The sequence below is a fragment of the Channa argus genome, chromosome 17 (genome assembly GCF_033026475.1).
Source record: "Channa argus isolate prfri chromosome 17, Channa argus male v1.0, whole genome shotgun sequence".
Classification (NCBI taxonomy): Eukaryota; Metazoa; Chordata; class Actinopteri; order Anabantiformes; family Channidae; genus Channa; species Channa argus.
Window position 1 is genome coordinate 12,348,394 of NC_090213.1, and position 14,654 is coordinate 12,363,047.

Here is a 14,654-nt window from a genome sequence, read left to right on the forward strand (position 1 = left end):
ATTTCTTACATTTTGCCATGAAAACAAGCTATGAGTCACCGCTCAGCCGCCTCCTGTTTGCTCCCATCACACACCCAGTAATTCTACGAACACACACACACACACACACACACACACACACACACACACACACACACACATGCATGCACACACACTAGTTATCTCCTCTGACAGTGGCAGATCTATTGGTTGTGAGGGCAAGAGGTGGAATTGATAAAGGCATAGAGAATTACTGAACAGCCCAGAAGAAAACCAGAGTGTAATGAAAGAAAATGCAATGAAAAAAAAAAAACAAAGGCTGCAGGAAAACAACAGACTGATGGGCACACTTCACAGTCTTGTTTTATATTTTTACACCCCTCAGTATTGTGTCTCAGTGCACACATTCATACGCAAATGCATAGAGTTCAATGTGGCTTTGTCTCGCTGGGACAGTGATGAATCATGCTCTTTCCTGTTAAACACACACACACACAAGCAGTGACCAATTGATGGGTATCATGATTGATAAGGAGTGGGATAGCTATTATGATTGCAGTTGCATAACCAAGGACAAGCTGAACACCTGCAGTAGTGTAAATGGAGTGTGCGTTTGTGTGAGCTAAGCATTATTAACCCTTGTCTTTGCGCTTACGTCCAGGTACTTGTGCTCAATTTGAATATGTTTTGTTTATAATGTTAATGTTACATAACAACACTTTTAGTAGAGCTTAAAGTGGCAAGACAAACAGAACAATGTGTTAATTTACTTCTTTAACTTCTTTCAGTGAGCTTTAATGGGCAAACAGAGGGAGGTCTCTGAACTGAGTCAAGTGTTGTAATGGAGTGTGTTAGCAGTCATAGGCCAGAGGGGGAAAAGTCGTGGTGAGCTAATGTAAGGCGCACATTAGGAAATAGGTCATATTATAGTTATTAGCACTTAATTTATTGTGCACTGTACATTGTATCACCTACAGATTACATTAGGCTTCATGATATTATGTGTGCCTACAGCTGTGTGCATGGTGGAGGTGACAAATGATACTGAGAGGTGCAAATGAAAAGGAAGGCAGGGAGTAACACAAATGCATTTCTGAACATGCTCCCTCTCTATCTCTGTCTCTCTGTGTCTCTCCCTCTCACACACCATCTGTATTTGTTTTTCCTTTTACCTTGCAGCCCTTGTTCTTGTCATGGCTGCTCGCTTGCCCACTGGCAGGGCACGGCGAGCACGGTTCCTGGTTGTAGTACTGGCCGCCCTGCAGGCCGGAGTAGTGACAGCAGCCGTAAGGTGATGGGAAGTGCGTGTACCACAGGTCGTCAGCCAGTGGACACTTTGGACACGGGTAGAGGAGACATTTCCCTTGGGCTTTCTCCACATTCACCTTTGGGTTTCGCATCCATCTTCGTACCTGCGCAGGACAAATGTGTTTGATTATTGTTTCTTTCACTCACATGCCTTTTTAAGTACTTGCAATTGTGTTACATACATAACCACACACTCAACAATGTCAGGTGCCAACATTGATCAGAGAAAGAGGATTTTTTTCATGTTATCCCTGATTACATGTCAGTTTAAGTGGGACACACACAATGACACACACACAGCAGTGCACTTTTATGCAGCATAGATTACAAGTCAACTCTGCCTCACCTTGAGCACATGAATCAGAATAAATCACACAATAAATGCACATACACTTGTCATATGCTGATGACACATAATACAATGTTGACAGTATCTTCAAATATGAAGTGAATGTTCTTTTGATCCTCTAGTCTTTGACTTGCTTTAATCAACAATACCTAAGAAAAACTTGGAAAAAATACAGCCAACAGCTCACGGAGATCAAATCATTTATATGCTATTATGACGAGCTGTCAAAAATTTAAACCTTTTACATTGTTGCCACTAACAGATGTTCACATTAGGCAACCATATGGTACCAAAAAGAGTGAGACACTGTGCTTAATGGTGTTATATCACCAACACAGGCACAAGTTGGTGCATGTGCTGCCACACTGAATAATATACGCACTTCACTTCTTCAGTGACTAACACTTCCCAAAAACCCACTGTCGATAACCATAAATCCTGGTGTGTGGGTTTGTGTGTGTGTGTGCTTGGGGAATGAAACATGAGGGCGAGGTAAAGAAAGTAGAGAGGAAACAGAAAAAATGACGCATGAAAATGGAGGTAAAGCAACAGAGAGAGAAAATATTTTCATGAGAAGCCTTGTAAACCCTCGTCCTGCTGCGTGAGTCGAGCATTTTGGACGAACCCAGCACAGACAGCTGTGACACGCACACACACTTAAACTGAAAGTGAATGCATAAGCCGAAGGGTAGCCAGACAACATGCAGAGGCATGTGGGGTCTAAAGCAAAACAGACCTAGGAAAAAACTCCTGCGGGCCAACACAAAAACAAACCAGCCTCTGTAGCACAGATGTCCAGTGACACACACCTAAAAATACATGACAAATTTCCTCGCATAGAACATGAAGTGAGTGGACATGTGACTGACTGTATATATAATTACATAGCTTTTTCCATCATTATTTGGTATTCAAAGCACATCGTTAGTGGATCAAACCATGTTGTCATACCTCTTGTTTAACATGTCACCCTGATGATGATTATAGGTGTCACCTAAAGCTTAACACATGTTCAGTCACGCTTCACATTCATCATCATCATCATCAGCAGCAGCAGCAGCAGCAGTATGTTGTGTTTGTTTTGGCCTACTTTAAAATTCACTGGAGAGCTACATAGTTCATAATGTTTTTGTATGGGTTGGTGATTTCATTTAAGGAGGGCTGCATTGTGTTTGGAGTACAACACCTTCACTGCCTTTTTATTTTCAGCTCTGCATCTGTGTGTTTCAAATTTACAGCCCCAATTCCCTCACAAAAACAAACCCTTCCATGCACAGTCATTTTCCATACTCATCTGTATGATACAGACCTCCGTCTGGACTTTTGCTCTGTCTGAACTATTATGTGATTAGGCTTAGTTAGACACAAAATCGAGAGAAGCAGAAAGCATTAATTCTGATTTGGGGACGTGCGCTGAAGCATATCTGGAGAGATCTTCTATATTTATTTATTTATTTTTCTTGAAGATATGGAACGTGGAGGGAAAGCTAGATTACAAAAGTATGCAAAAGAAATGCAAGAATGCAAGAGCAGGTAGAGACTTAGCCTATTGTAGATAGATAGTCAGATAGATTGTTTATTTTTGATCTCATGAGAGTGCAGTAAGAGTGTGTGTGTGTGTGTGTGTGGGTGGGTGTTAACAAAACACAATCTGTCCATTTTCACCAGGCAAGTCAACAGTGATCCACACCATACTGTACGCCATCTGAGACAAACACCCACACAGTAACACATCCTTTGGATAAACCCAAACTGCAAGTGGGAACACACACTGTTGACAAAACCAGACTAGAAAACTATCTACATCTACCCAGCAACCTAAATGTAATGAATATTTATGAAGAACATGTTGTAAATCATTGTTGATTGTTTCCCATTTGTGATTAATGTGGAACATGTCTACTCTCTACAACTGACATTGGTAACTTAAACATAACCTGTGCATTGAACCCTTCATTTATTTGGTTTATTTTTATTACATTATTGGGACAATAGGGAAAAATAATGTTCTGCTATATCCCCAAAGCAATGCAGTGATTACTGAGTGAATATACAGTATCAGTTCACCACAAGCTGGAAGTAATGCTATTTCCTTCTTGTCATACCCCACAGTCATGTTGCTGTGTTTTTTCCTTTGATCTAACGTAAATCATTTCCATATTATTCAGAAGTAGTGAAGCAGAACTGAACTGTTTACCAGTTTGCCATATTTTGAGTAGATGTAACTAAACTTAATGGAGGTTTGTCGAGATAATATTGTACAGTCCAACAAGAGTCTTTATCATGTCACAAATGTTTTTGTGATGAAAATTTAGAGTATAAGTAAGTAAGAATGAGCCCCATGTTCATACCCTGTTATTGAAAACTTCCTACTCCATTTGTGATGATGATGATGATGGTGGTGATGATGATTACTACTAACTTCCTTATTCACAGGAATCCTATGGGTATGTTGCTTGTCTGCATGTCAGTCGAGTCTCTAATTAATCACACCAGGTAAAAGTTTGTTTTTCGTCAGAAACGTCAGAACCAGTGTCAGAACCAGTGAACCTTTTGATCTTTAATTTATGAAGCACTCCAGGACAAACTCTATAATGTAAATTGTACAGTTCTATAACAATAAACCTATGTTCTAAATTGGGGGTTGCGATATTCTTTTGTGAAGGATTTGAACCTCGGCTTTTAGTATCCAAATCGATAATAAAATTATGGATTAACCACTAATAAAGCTATTATTTTGCAATCTATAAATCCTTATAAATTAAGGTTTATTAGAAATTGACAGCCAATGGAATTAAAAGTAAAGTTTCATCATTCAATAAATCCCAGGTTTATACTTTTTCTTTGGAAAAGCAAAGCACACACACACACACACACATACAAACCAAGCAAACCCTTAAATGCAAACCATTAACATTACACAGGAAATGAGCCTTGTGACAGCACTGCACCATGATGCAGGAAGTGCTGAGTAGATCCAAAACTACAGTACAGGACCTCACAATCTTAATGATGTCATGATTTCTGCACAACACACACTTGTGGGTTCTGTAATGACACAGTGTTTTGGACCAGACACGCACATAAAAGTGCACACAAAATGACACACACACACACACACACACACACACACACACACACACACACAGTACACACAGTAAACACAGTCAGGGAGCCGATTCTTGTGCCTGATTAGTGCAGCTTGGCTTCCAGCATGACATCATCTCTGGTGTGCACACACATACACACACACACACCCACGCTCAGAAAGAGAGAGGGAACACTCTGACTGTGACATCTCCTCTTTCAGCCAACATATCTCTCATTCTGTGTAGTAGGCACATGTGGGAACACACTTCATCCCAAAATGTGTGTGTGTGTCATCAGAACTCACCTTCCTCTTGACAAACTGGAAAGCAGAGCACTTCTTAAAGGAAAATGCAGTCTTTTCTCCCCCTCCTCCCACTCCTCCACCTCCTCCGCCACCTCCTCCTCCTCCTCCTCCATTCACCAGTTTCATGGCCGACACCGGCACTCCGCTTGCCTCTGTAGATCCCAGGATGACGGACAGACTGTAAGGAAGTGAAAAGACAGAAAGGGAGAGTTGTCTAAGGCAGGAGAAGATTGTAGCTATTGCTGATGTAAGTCAGAGAAAGTGGGAGAGACGTTTCTGTGTCGAGAGAGAGGTGGCAAAAAGAGGATGCAAGTAAAGATTAGAGAGGAGGTGGAGGTGGAGATGGAGATGGAAGAGACAGATGGATTAAACATGAGTGAGAGATGCAGGACAGGAGAGGTAGGGGTCAGGATACAGATAAAGATCAGGTGGAAGTAGAAGAGAAGTAGAACAGTAAGCTACTCGTGAGTCTGTGTGTCTCTGTTTCTAAATGAATCATTGTTCCGTACCTTTATGCTGGTGAGTTGGCTGGTTTCCTTTGATCCTGCTGCAGCCTTTTTTAATCCAAGGACTACTCCAGAAACTGCTCCGGCAACTCCTGCTCCTCAGTTACAGGTGTCCTCTTCCCTAATTTCACAGTATTATCCCCACATTCCCAAAGAGAAGGTGGAGATAAGATGGAGAGTCTGCGATGAGGATGTTGTCTGATTCAATACGAGGATGTCACAGAGCATGCTGCTGTGTCTGACTGTGTGTTTGGGATGCTCTGTGACTGAATGCACTGATGCCGCTGTGGCGTTAGCTGTAAACAAACATCCAGGAAGTGTGTGTATGAGAGCATGATGAGGCATGTGATGTGTCCAGCTGCAGTCCTTTGGCTCACACCAGTGCTACTTTATCAATGAAAGGCTCTGCAGTGAGCAGATGCCACCTCCCCTCTCCCTTCTCTCCGCTGGCATCACTCTCTCTCTCTCTCTCTCTTTCTCTCTCTCTCTCTCGCACTGGCACCCTCACTGTCCCTCATCATTGCTCTGCCCACCCCCGCTCATTTTCTATGCTGCAGTCGATAGTAGCCCCTCCTTCTCTCTTTCTCTGTCTTCCACCTTCAATCTAACTTACCTCACAGCTCATCTCTATCAAGATGTCTTTCTTTCATCACTTAAATTGTCCCATTGAAAACAGAAAAGCACAGGGATGCCCTAAATATCTCTCAGCCACACATCACAGTGCACAGTGTGTGTGTGTTCAAAGTAGTAAACCATTTTTTCCTTCTGGATTTCACACACATGCACACACACACACACACACACACACACACACACACACACACACACACACACACACACACACACACACACACACACACACACACACACACACATACATCTCATCATGTCTGTGAGTGTGTCCTTGCAGTACAATACAAGAGGCAGTTTAATTTCCTGATGTGACAACCATGGACAATAAATCTGAATCATATTGCTTTAAGAATTTCACATGTGCTTCAAAAATAAATGTAAATTAAAACTGAAATTAAGCCAAACGAAAGAACAGTAGCATTTTACATCTTTTCAAATACTGTTATACCTACAGTATATAATTAAACTAGATAGGCCATGCTTCATGTTTCACAGGGTTTTCTTACAGTATATTGTCTTTTCATGTATCCGTCAGAAGCTGATATTTGCAGACTTCATTTCCCCTATGATGACAAAATTAGTTTAAACTTGACCTTTAATGTTTAATGTGAGCAAACTAAAATGACCAGAGGCATTTCTAGCAGTTAATGTCAAAAAAATGACTTGAATTTTAAGTAAGGCTGATATCTAGATACATGGTGTGTGTGTGTCTGTGTGTGTAGGTGTGTGTGTGTTTGGAAATTTTAAACGAGTACAGGCTGCATTTTTTCAAGTATGGATGCTCGCTGTTCATGTTTTTGATAAACTGAATAGTGGGAATAATGTTACATTCAAGAGGACATTAAACATATTCTCCCATTTGGAAAACAAAACATGTAATATTGTTACACAGCATTGCTCACTTTGATACACACACACTTGTTCTTGGAGCAGATTATTTGATCCAGTGTGATTAGTAGTAGTTTAGGGTGGAAAATTTCTTTTCATGTTAGTGAGCTTTAGGTAAAAAATTGCTGTATGATTATACTGAGTTTGGTCACTGGCCACATTTCCTACTTCAAGAGTTAGGAATTTTAGCTAAATGCTACAAAAAAACAGTATTATTACAGTATTGTCATTTGTAGCCCCATCTGCTGCTCAGCAAAACTTACAAATTAAGAAAATGATTGAGAAAATGTAGTTAAACAATATAGTGTATAATATGTTTTCACACTTACAGGATATTCCTTGAACCTAGTAACATGCTAGATATTTCCCTCCAAGTCTTTACGGCAGCCTATTATCGGCTGGCTCTGGTATTTAAGGTATAGGCATGGGGGCGGTATTTATTGACACATTTTAATTTTGTGCTGTCTCCAGCAGTGCTTTGCTCGACTGTCTTACTTAACAAGAAACAGTAACAGTGCAATTGCAATGATTGTTACTGTATTGATCGAGACAGAAACAATTAAAAAGGAAAGGTTAAGATCAGCTCCTCTCTCCATCTAAGTTAAAGTGTTTCTCTTAATGACACAGGTGCCTATGTGGTGAACATTGAGTGGAAATGAAACACTCATGCAGCAAGAACGGCAGTTTGTCTCAGCTTCACATTGAGAGGGATGTAGTTTGCCTTGCAGGAAAAACAATGACTGTGCAGTATTCAGCGTAATTAGAATGAGTCAGAGGCCCAATCGACACCGATTCAGCTGTAATGACATAGAACAATGATTGGTGAAATCAGCTTTGCAACCGGCTGAATAAAAACTGAGGGCAGGCTGCACTTTATAAACAAATTAATTAGTGCATATTCCATTAAAAACCTCAACATTTGTAGCATCGCTTCCAATTTAATGTGCCTGTAAAATGCATCTACAGACTTTTACCTGTATATACCTGAAGCTGTCTTAGCTTGAGCCCAGGGATATTTTAATTATCAACATAAATAGCACAAGCATATAACAATTGTTTGAGCTTTTAGGTGCATTTTTACACTTTACTACTCTATTGAATACAAGAAGACAAAGTGGATTTGGCTGTTAGTGTATAAGCACCAGTAGTTTGCCTTATTGTATCCATTCATAAGTCTGAATGAAGACAAAAAACTTTCTCTAGGGCGCTATTACATAGTGTGGCAGCAGGAAATCTCTTACATAACTGCAACACTCAAATATATAGCTCTATTGTACATAAATTATTCTGTATCTCCCAGTAGACCCAAAGATTTTCCTCTGCTGCTCTTGTGAATTTGAATGCGGCCAATAAATTATTAATTAGAGGGTTTCTTAAATTATGGATTTTGCTCAAAGTGAGCCAAGTGCAGTAAAGAATCATATAAATACCTCTCCTCAAAAAAAAAAAACCCCTCCATCTGTGATGACCACCTTTCTAGTTCCATGCTTATTATTTACCCAGAATAATCAGACAGTGCATTTGAAACAGAGAACCTTTAAAGGAAAGCCAAGTGAGATTGTTTAAAGCCCCTGTGATGGTCAGTGATGATATACACTTGCTATCTCAAACTGCTAATGAGGTCCACTGGGCATGTTTTTGATCCTATACTGCACAACACTTGGTTATAAAAACTGATGCTCCTTTTAGCACATTTAGAAAGAATACCCACTCTGACTTTACTTAAGTCTCTGACCAGAGATAAAGAGCAGTGCAAACAACAGCAAACCCAGTAGGAAAATAAAGTATGAGCTCATATTAGTTGCTCATTTAAAAACTTTTAAAGCTCCAAAAATGTGGCACAGATAATGAGAGATACAGCGGAAGGTAAATCACAGTATAACTGCAAAAGATCATCATTGAAAATTGATCATACTTCCATTTATCTTGTTCTTCAAGCCATGTTCTTCAAGCTAGAGGTCTCTTACTGTACTTGCTACAATTTATCAGATTTAATTTCAATTTACAGCAAGTTTCTTTTGAAAACATCCTGCCACCCCCAAGTAGGACAATCCAACCACCATCTTTCTTTTAGCATTTTTCCAATGGATGTTATCAGCTGAACTCAGGTACGTTGTTTTCCATGGCAGATATGTTGTCATAGTGATTCCGCATGAAACTGTGGTGAAATCACCATCACTGCAACCGACAGTTGAGGATATTGAAGGAATGCTGTTCTTGAGTCTCAGTATGTGCTTGTTTGTCCCAGCACTTAGACAAATTTTGTTCTAGAAGAGGCTAAAGCAGCGAGATGAAGTCAGGTTTGTTTGGCAAAATGCTTTTTCCAAGTTCACATGACAAGACATCTGTTGTTGTTTGAATGCAACAAAGGGGATTGTGATGCTTCTTTCTGACCAGTTGTTAATTTGCATTGTTTTTCATGACACCTTTAGATGTTGCCTCGGCTTGTATCCCAGGAACCATTCAAAACTTTTGCCCAATGGAAAACCAAACGTGGTTCGGAGAGTTGAAGTAGGTTGAGCTGATACTATGCAGTGAAAGATAAATTGAATCTTCACTGGGTAACTTTATGTTGTGCCAAAGTTGCTGCCTGAGATACATTCATAGGCACTGACTTCTCTGACTGTCTCAAACTTTAAAGAAGCTGTCTAAAGAACTTTTATAAAAAAAAAAAAAAAAAACATCTTCCTGCTCTTCTTCCACAGGCTGCAGCAAAGAGCATCTTTAGGGAAAAGTGCTTCTCTAATGCACCAGTCGGGGGTTTACTCCCCCGCTGGAAATAGGAACTCAGCTTTGCACACGTGTAGCGCAAAACCCTCAATTTCTTCAAATATGTATATCTGTCTGTGTACGTGTGTGTGTGTGTGAGTGTGAGTGTGAGTGTGTATTTGTGTGTGTGTACGTGTGTGTGAGTGTGTGTGTGTGTGTGTGTGTGTTGTGTTTGTATGTGTTTGCATGCAACATTGTTAGCAGAGCTATGCAGATTGCCTGGATTTGTTTGGTGTAAAAAATCTCAGGAAGCAAAAGTGTTAGAGCACCACACGACCACATATATGATGATAACATGATAAGAAGAGATGTGTTTGGAAGTGTCTTCGTGTGTGAGATAGTATGGGGTGGGGGAGAATGAAAGAGCCACCTGCAAGTAAATGCAGACATCTGACAAGTGAGTAAACAACATTAATTCACTTTGACAGACACATTTGACTAATGAACAGAGTAATGAACACCATTTTTGGTGTGTGCTTGTGAGTCTGCGTGTGTTACAGCCTCACTAAATACTTTCTTATTAGGTGTAGTTTATCTCAAGGCCCCTCACAGAATCTAAAGTCAAGTCTACTGAATATATCATCGTCTAATGGGCAACACGCTTACATCCACGTGCCTATTGTTGGTGCCTGTGTTTTGTGTGTGTGTGTGTGTTTGAGAAGCCCGAGATTTAGTAGGGATGCTGTTTGGGAGGGAGGCAGGGGTTGTGAGAATCTAGTGGGTTGCAAACATACACTCACGTGCCAATGATGTTGGTGTCTTTGTGGGAGGTTGTGTGTTTTTGTTTGCCAGAGTACAGTCATTTTGTGTTTGTAAGTGTGTGTGTGTGTGTGTGTGTGAGTATTTTGGTGTGCATGGGAGGAAGTATAGCCACGCAACAACTCCCAGTAGGACTGACAACACTGCAGTGCTGAGCTAAGAAAGCACAGGCAAAGAAGAGGAGAGGAGAGAACCAATTACAGTGGCTCACTGGCCGACTCTCCTCACTGTGCTCTGTCAGCTGAAACAGCAGCGAGTCAGGACTTATTTTACATAATGTTTAGTTTGGCGTAACACTTCAAAATACATTTTTGGATTTTTTTTACTCACCTAACGTCATAATCATGTCACATGAGGTAAATTTAGAGCGTCAAACTTGAGTTTACGGTATAGTTTCTGTTTTTCAGCAAATAGAATGAGTCAATTATTTCCAAGTCACAAATAATGTCTGTGTAGCTACAGTAAAGCCTAAATCCTACAGTATGTCCTTCATATCCCCTGCTGATTCAAAACTTGAACTCACATAAAAGAAGTCGCACTGGGTTATCCATCTTTTCCATCTGTGATTTTTTTTTCAGTTGATTCTTCATACACTGCTTCTGTAAACACTCATTAAACTACTAAATCCGGCCTCAACAAATGCACTACTAACATTAAACTCAAGGTCGGTGACAGTAGAGTCATTTACTGTGCGATTATCATTTTATGGCAGGATTCACCACCAGATAAAAACGCTTTAACCCGGGATTATGTTAAATAATTAATACTTCCTTTCTACATTGCCTGCATGTAACAATGTGTATGGTAACAATTACAAATAAATGGTGGTTATGGCAATAAAATATGGTTAAGGTGTGATTAATGGCGGGAAGTAGGGAGAGGGGTGGTTGCAGTTAATAAAATGAAAGACTGCAGGAATAAAATAGAACACAAATTTTAGTCAGCTGCATAAAAATCAACTTGCTTTATGGCCATCCACAATATCCCAACCTCCACAATGACTGCGTTCTGCGCTATTACCAAATGTTGATTTTGGATATAAATCATGAGCTTTTTACTCAAAGACAAAGTTGCAAATGTTCCAAATAAAATACCTGGAGAATGGCTGTGTGTGTCTATTTGGCTGTGGACTGTACAACTTGAAATAAACAAAACTTTCCAAATTTATATACTGTAGACTACTGTGCAGTTTCAGTTTTACACATGGGGAGTTTTGCAAAAGAGGATTTGCATTTTTTAGTTAAATATTTTAAAATTGGATATTAAAGTTTTGTAGAGCAAAACTTTATTAACAACAGATGGTTTGATTCACGACTTTCGTTGATAGATATGTGCAAACTGAGTGATATATGTAGTTGAAGCTGCTCAAAATGAACACTGCGTACATTTACACCTTCACCCGTCTGCTTTCACAGAACACTGATGGATTTGTTTCTCTTATAGTCCATGTGTTAAAGTGAACGTTGGTAGTCAGTGCCAAATTGTCTGTGTGTATTTAGGGCTGCTTGTGGGAGTACACCCAGCCTGCATTTCTGACTGACACCACACATACCTGTGCAGGGAGAATTGAAGATTAACATGGTGTTAGTGCCGCGTGTTTTTGGTCAAAAGGCTTGTAAAGCAAAGGCAGCTAAGGAATCTGGAGCATTTGGCAGCGACTTTGAACATGTCAGCCTGTCAGATTTTTAATTTCTAGTTATCTTCAGCCAATCGCCTGCAGGCTGAGCTGAGAAGGACAGGAGCTGTGAGGGCTCATCTATCATGGGTCAGGTCAGGAGCAACAATGACTGTTGCATGTGCTTTTCTTGTGCCTACATCTTTACACTTCTAATATAGAAATAATATGGTTTATTCCATTAATACCTCTTATATAATTTAATGACACGTAGGTGTACTTTTGTAATTGATGGAAGTTTCCTGGTGTCAGACAGTACACGTATTGTTTATTTTTTTAATACAGCAATTAGATGACACATGAAAGCTGTTAAATGATGTGCACCAGGGTGTAATACTTTCATATTCATTTGCAAAATGTAAAAAATGCAAGGCGGTCACGGGCAAATAACCACCTGATGTGTTAATCCTCAAAGTGAAGAAGGATCTTACATTGCTGTTCAGTATACGTGAAGTACGTACTGCAACAGCAGACATGTGTTTTCGTGGTTATGTAAATACGAAAGTAAGCTTGTTGAACTGGACATTTCAAAGTATACAGCACATCTCACTGACTGAATTCCTACGGATTTTGTACATTTGTTACAGTGGCCCTGCGAGCTAGCAGCACTACAAATCAAGAAAGCACATGCAAATAAACAAAACACAAGCCAAGTTAAAAAAACAACTTCATCAATTTGACAACACAGCTGCAGCAAAAACCACAACCAAATGTAGCAGCAAAAAGCTACAACAATGCAGAAAGGTACAGGTATTAAAAGGTATTACATTGACAAATCTTAATGTACGTCACTTTTTTCATGATCTGTAATTTACAGTCTACAATCTAGTTGGTAATTCCCCCAAAAACTTTGTTTAAAGTAAAATAAAATAAATAAAATAAAATAAAATAAAATAAAATATAAAATAAAAAAGACATACAATGACTTGGACCAACTACCTTGCCTGCTTTTAGCACAGTACATTTCCTCTGTATCATATATAACGCTTATTTCACGCTACCTTGTGACTTGTCCCACTGATTTGTTTATCTTGTCTCCTGTGAATTTCGTGACTGTGGCTGCAAAACATGAGGAGGTAAGTAAGTAACATTGGCTGTGCCTGGATGGTGCTACATACTGTACCTGGTCCACATTCTGAACAGGGCAGGATGGGTGAGAATCCTGAATAAAAGCACAAATGTGGAGCAGCAGAATGTGACATGGTATCTCATATGTTAAGACATGTGATCAAACATAGAAGGAACAGTTATTATTAAGAAATTATGAAGGTATGGCTTTGGGTGAGACAATTTTGAATTTTTGTTGCAGACCTTTATACAATTCTTCCATTTCTTTCCTTGTCTATTTTGATCTTAATAGCTATTTAAAATATTCAGCTGTCTCTCTTGTCTGTTTAGAAGACATCTCGTGACCTTTTTAGTAATACACTCTCCAGTGGATGATTGGCAGGAATAACCCAGGGGACACCAGAGACATATTACCTGCTCATATACACACAAACATACACACACACCAGAACCTGAGTCATGTGTGTCAAAGGGCATTTTAGCATATCTTTTCAACATTGACTTGATAATGATCTTATTCAGCCCTAACAACACAAAGGCAGGAAAAAAAGACACATGCACAGACTTGCATATAGATTTGCATGTCCAACTTAAACATAAGTCAGCAAGTGCACATGATCATTTACCTTTCTGTGATTTTTGTGACCAAATATATATATACTGTATATATTCAATTTTGACACAAGGCATTAAAAAAATACAGCTATCAGTGGAATAAAGAATCACAAAATGGGGTCAAAAGAGGAGTCCAGGTTGGTTTCTCTTAAGGTAAATTCCTGCAGAATTTCTAATCGGCTTCGCAAAGGCAGATTCTTCTAAATGCATTCAATGTGATTTCTGTGCAAAAGAACATGCCCTGCACATTTGGGATTGATGTGCATCTGCATAAAAGTGAAGTAAAACCATTTCACAGTCTGTTAAATGATAAACAGACTAAATGAACTTTTTGTATCAGGCCTTGATGTATAATATAACTTAAGTCTACCTAAATTATGAGGATGGAAAGTTTAACCAGCTGTAAAGTTGTTCACTAGACAGTGTCTTTATTCATATATATTTCTCTCAACTTTTTTGTAGGTTTTGATTCTTTTCAAGTCTGCTAAATTCAAAATTTCAATGGGAAGTTAGCGGATTGGCAGGGGAGTAGATTTCAGCCTGTGGTGTCTTCTCTTTGAAAATACACAGAATCATAAATCTGTTATTCCTCCTGTTGGCTACTGGTTCAAACAATGTTTGTATCATTATATACCATCCTCAGTTCAGTGCTCAACAGCAGCATCAAAGCAATATTAAATTGCTGTAAAGTAAATGTATTTTAAGAAGAAT

The 14,654-nt window shown here is 39.4% G+C and overlaps 1 protein-coding gene across 1 annotated transcript in view; it reads right to left on the minus strand.

Annotated features, from left to right (window-relative positions):
• sgk1 (serum/glucocorticoid regulated kinase 1) overlaps positions 1-5,931 on the minus strand; it is a 29,732-nt gene extending 23,801 nt beyond the window's left edge. The window contains exons 1-3 of the mRNA XM_067481876.1: positions 5,540-5,931; positions 5,031-5,208; positions 1,152-1,391 (exon numbers count right to left, since the gene is read on the minus strand). Of these exons, the coding sequence (XP_067337977.1) occupies positions 1,152-1,391; positions 5,031-5,156 (366 nt within the window). The 5' untranslated portion in view covers positions 5,157-5,208; positions 5,540-5,931. The remainder of the gene's footprint in view (positions 1-1,151; positions 1,392-5,030; positions 5,209-5,539) is intronic.
• Positions 5,932-14,654: the final 8,723 nt, after the last annotated feature.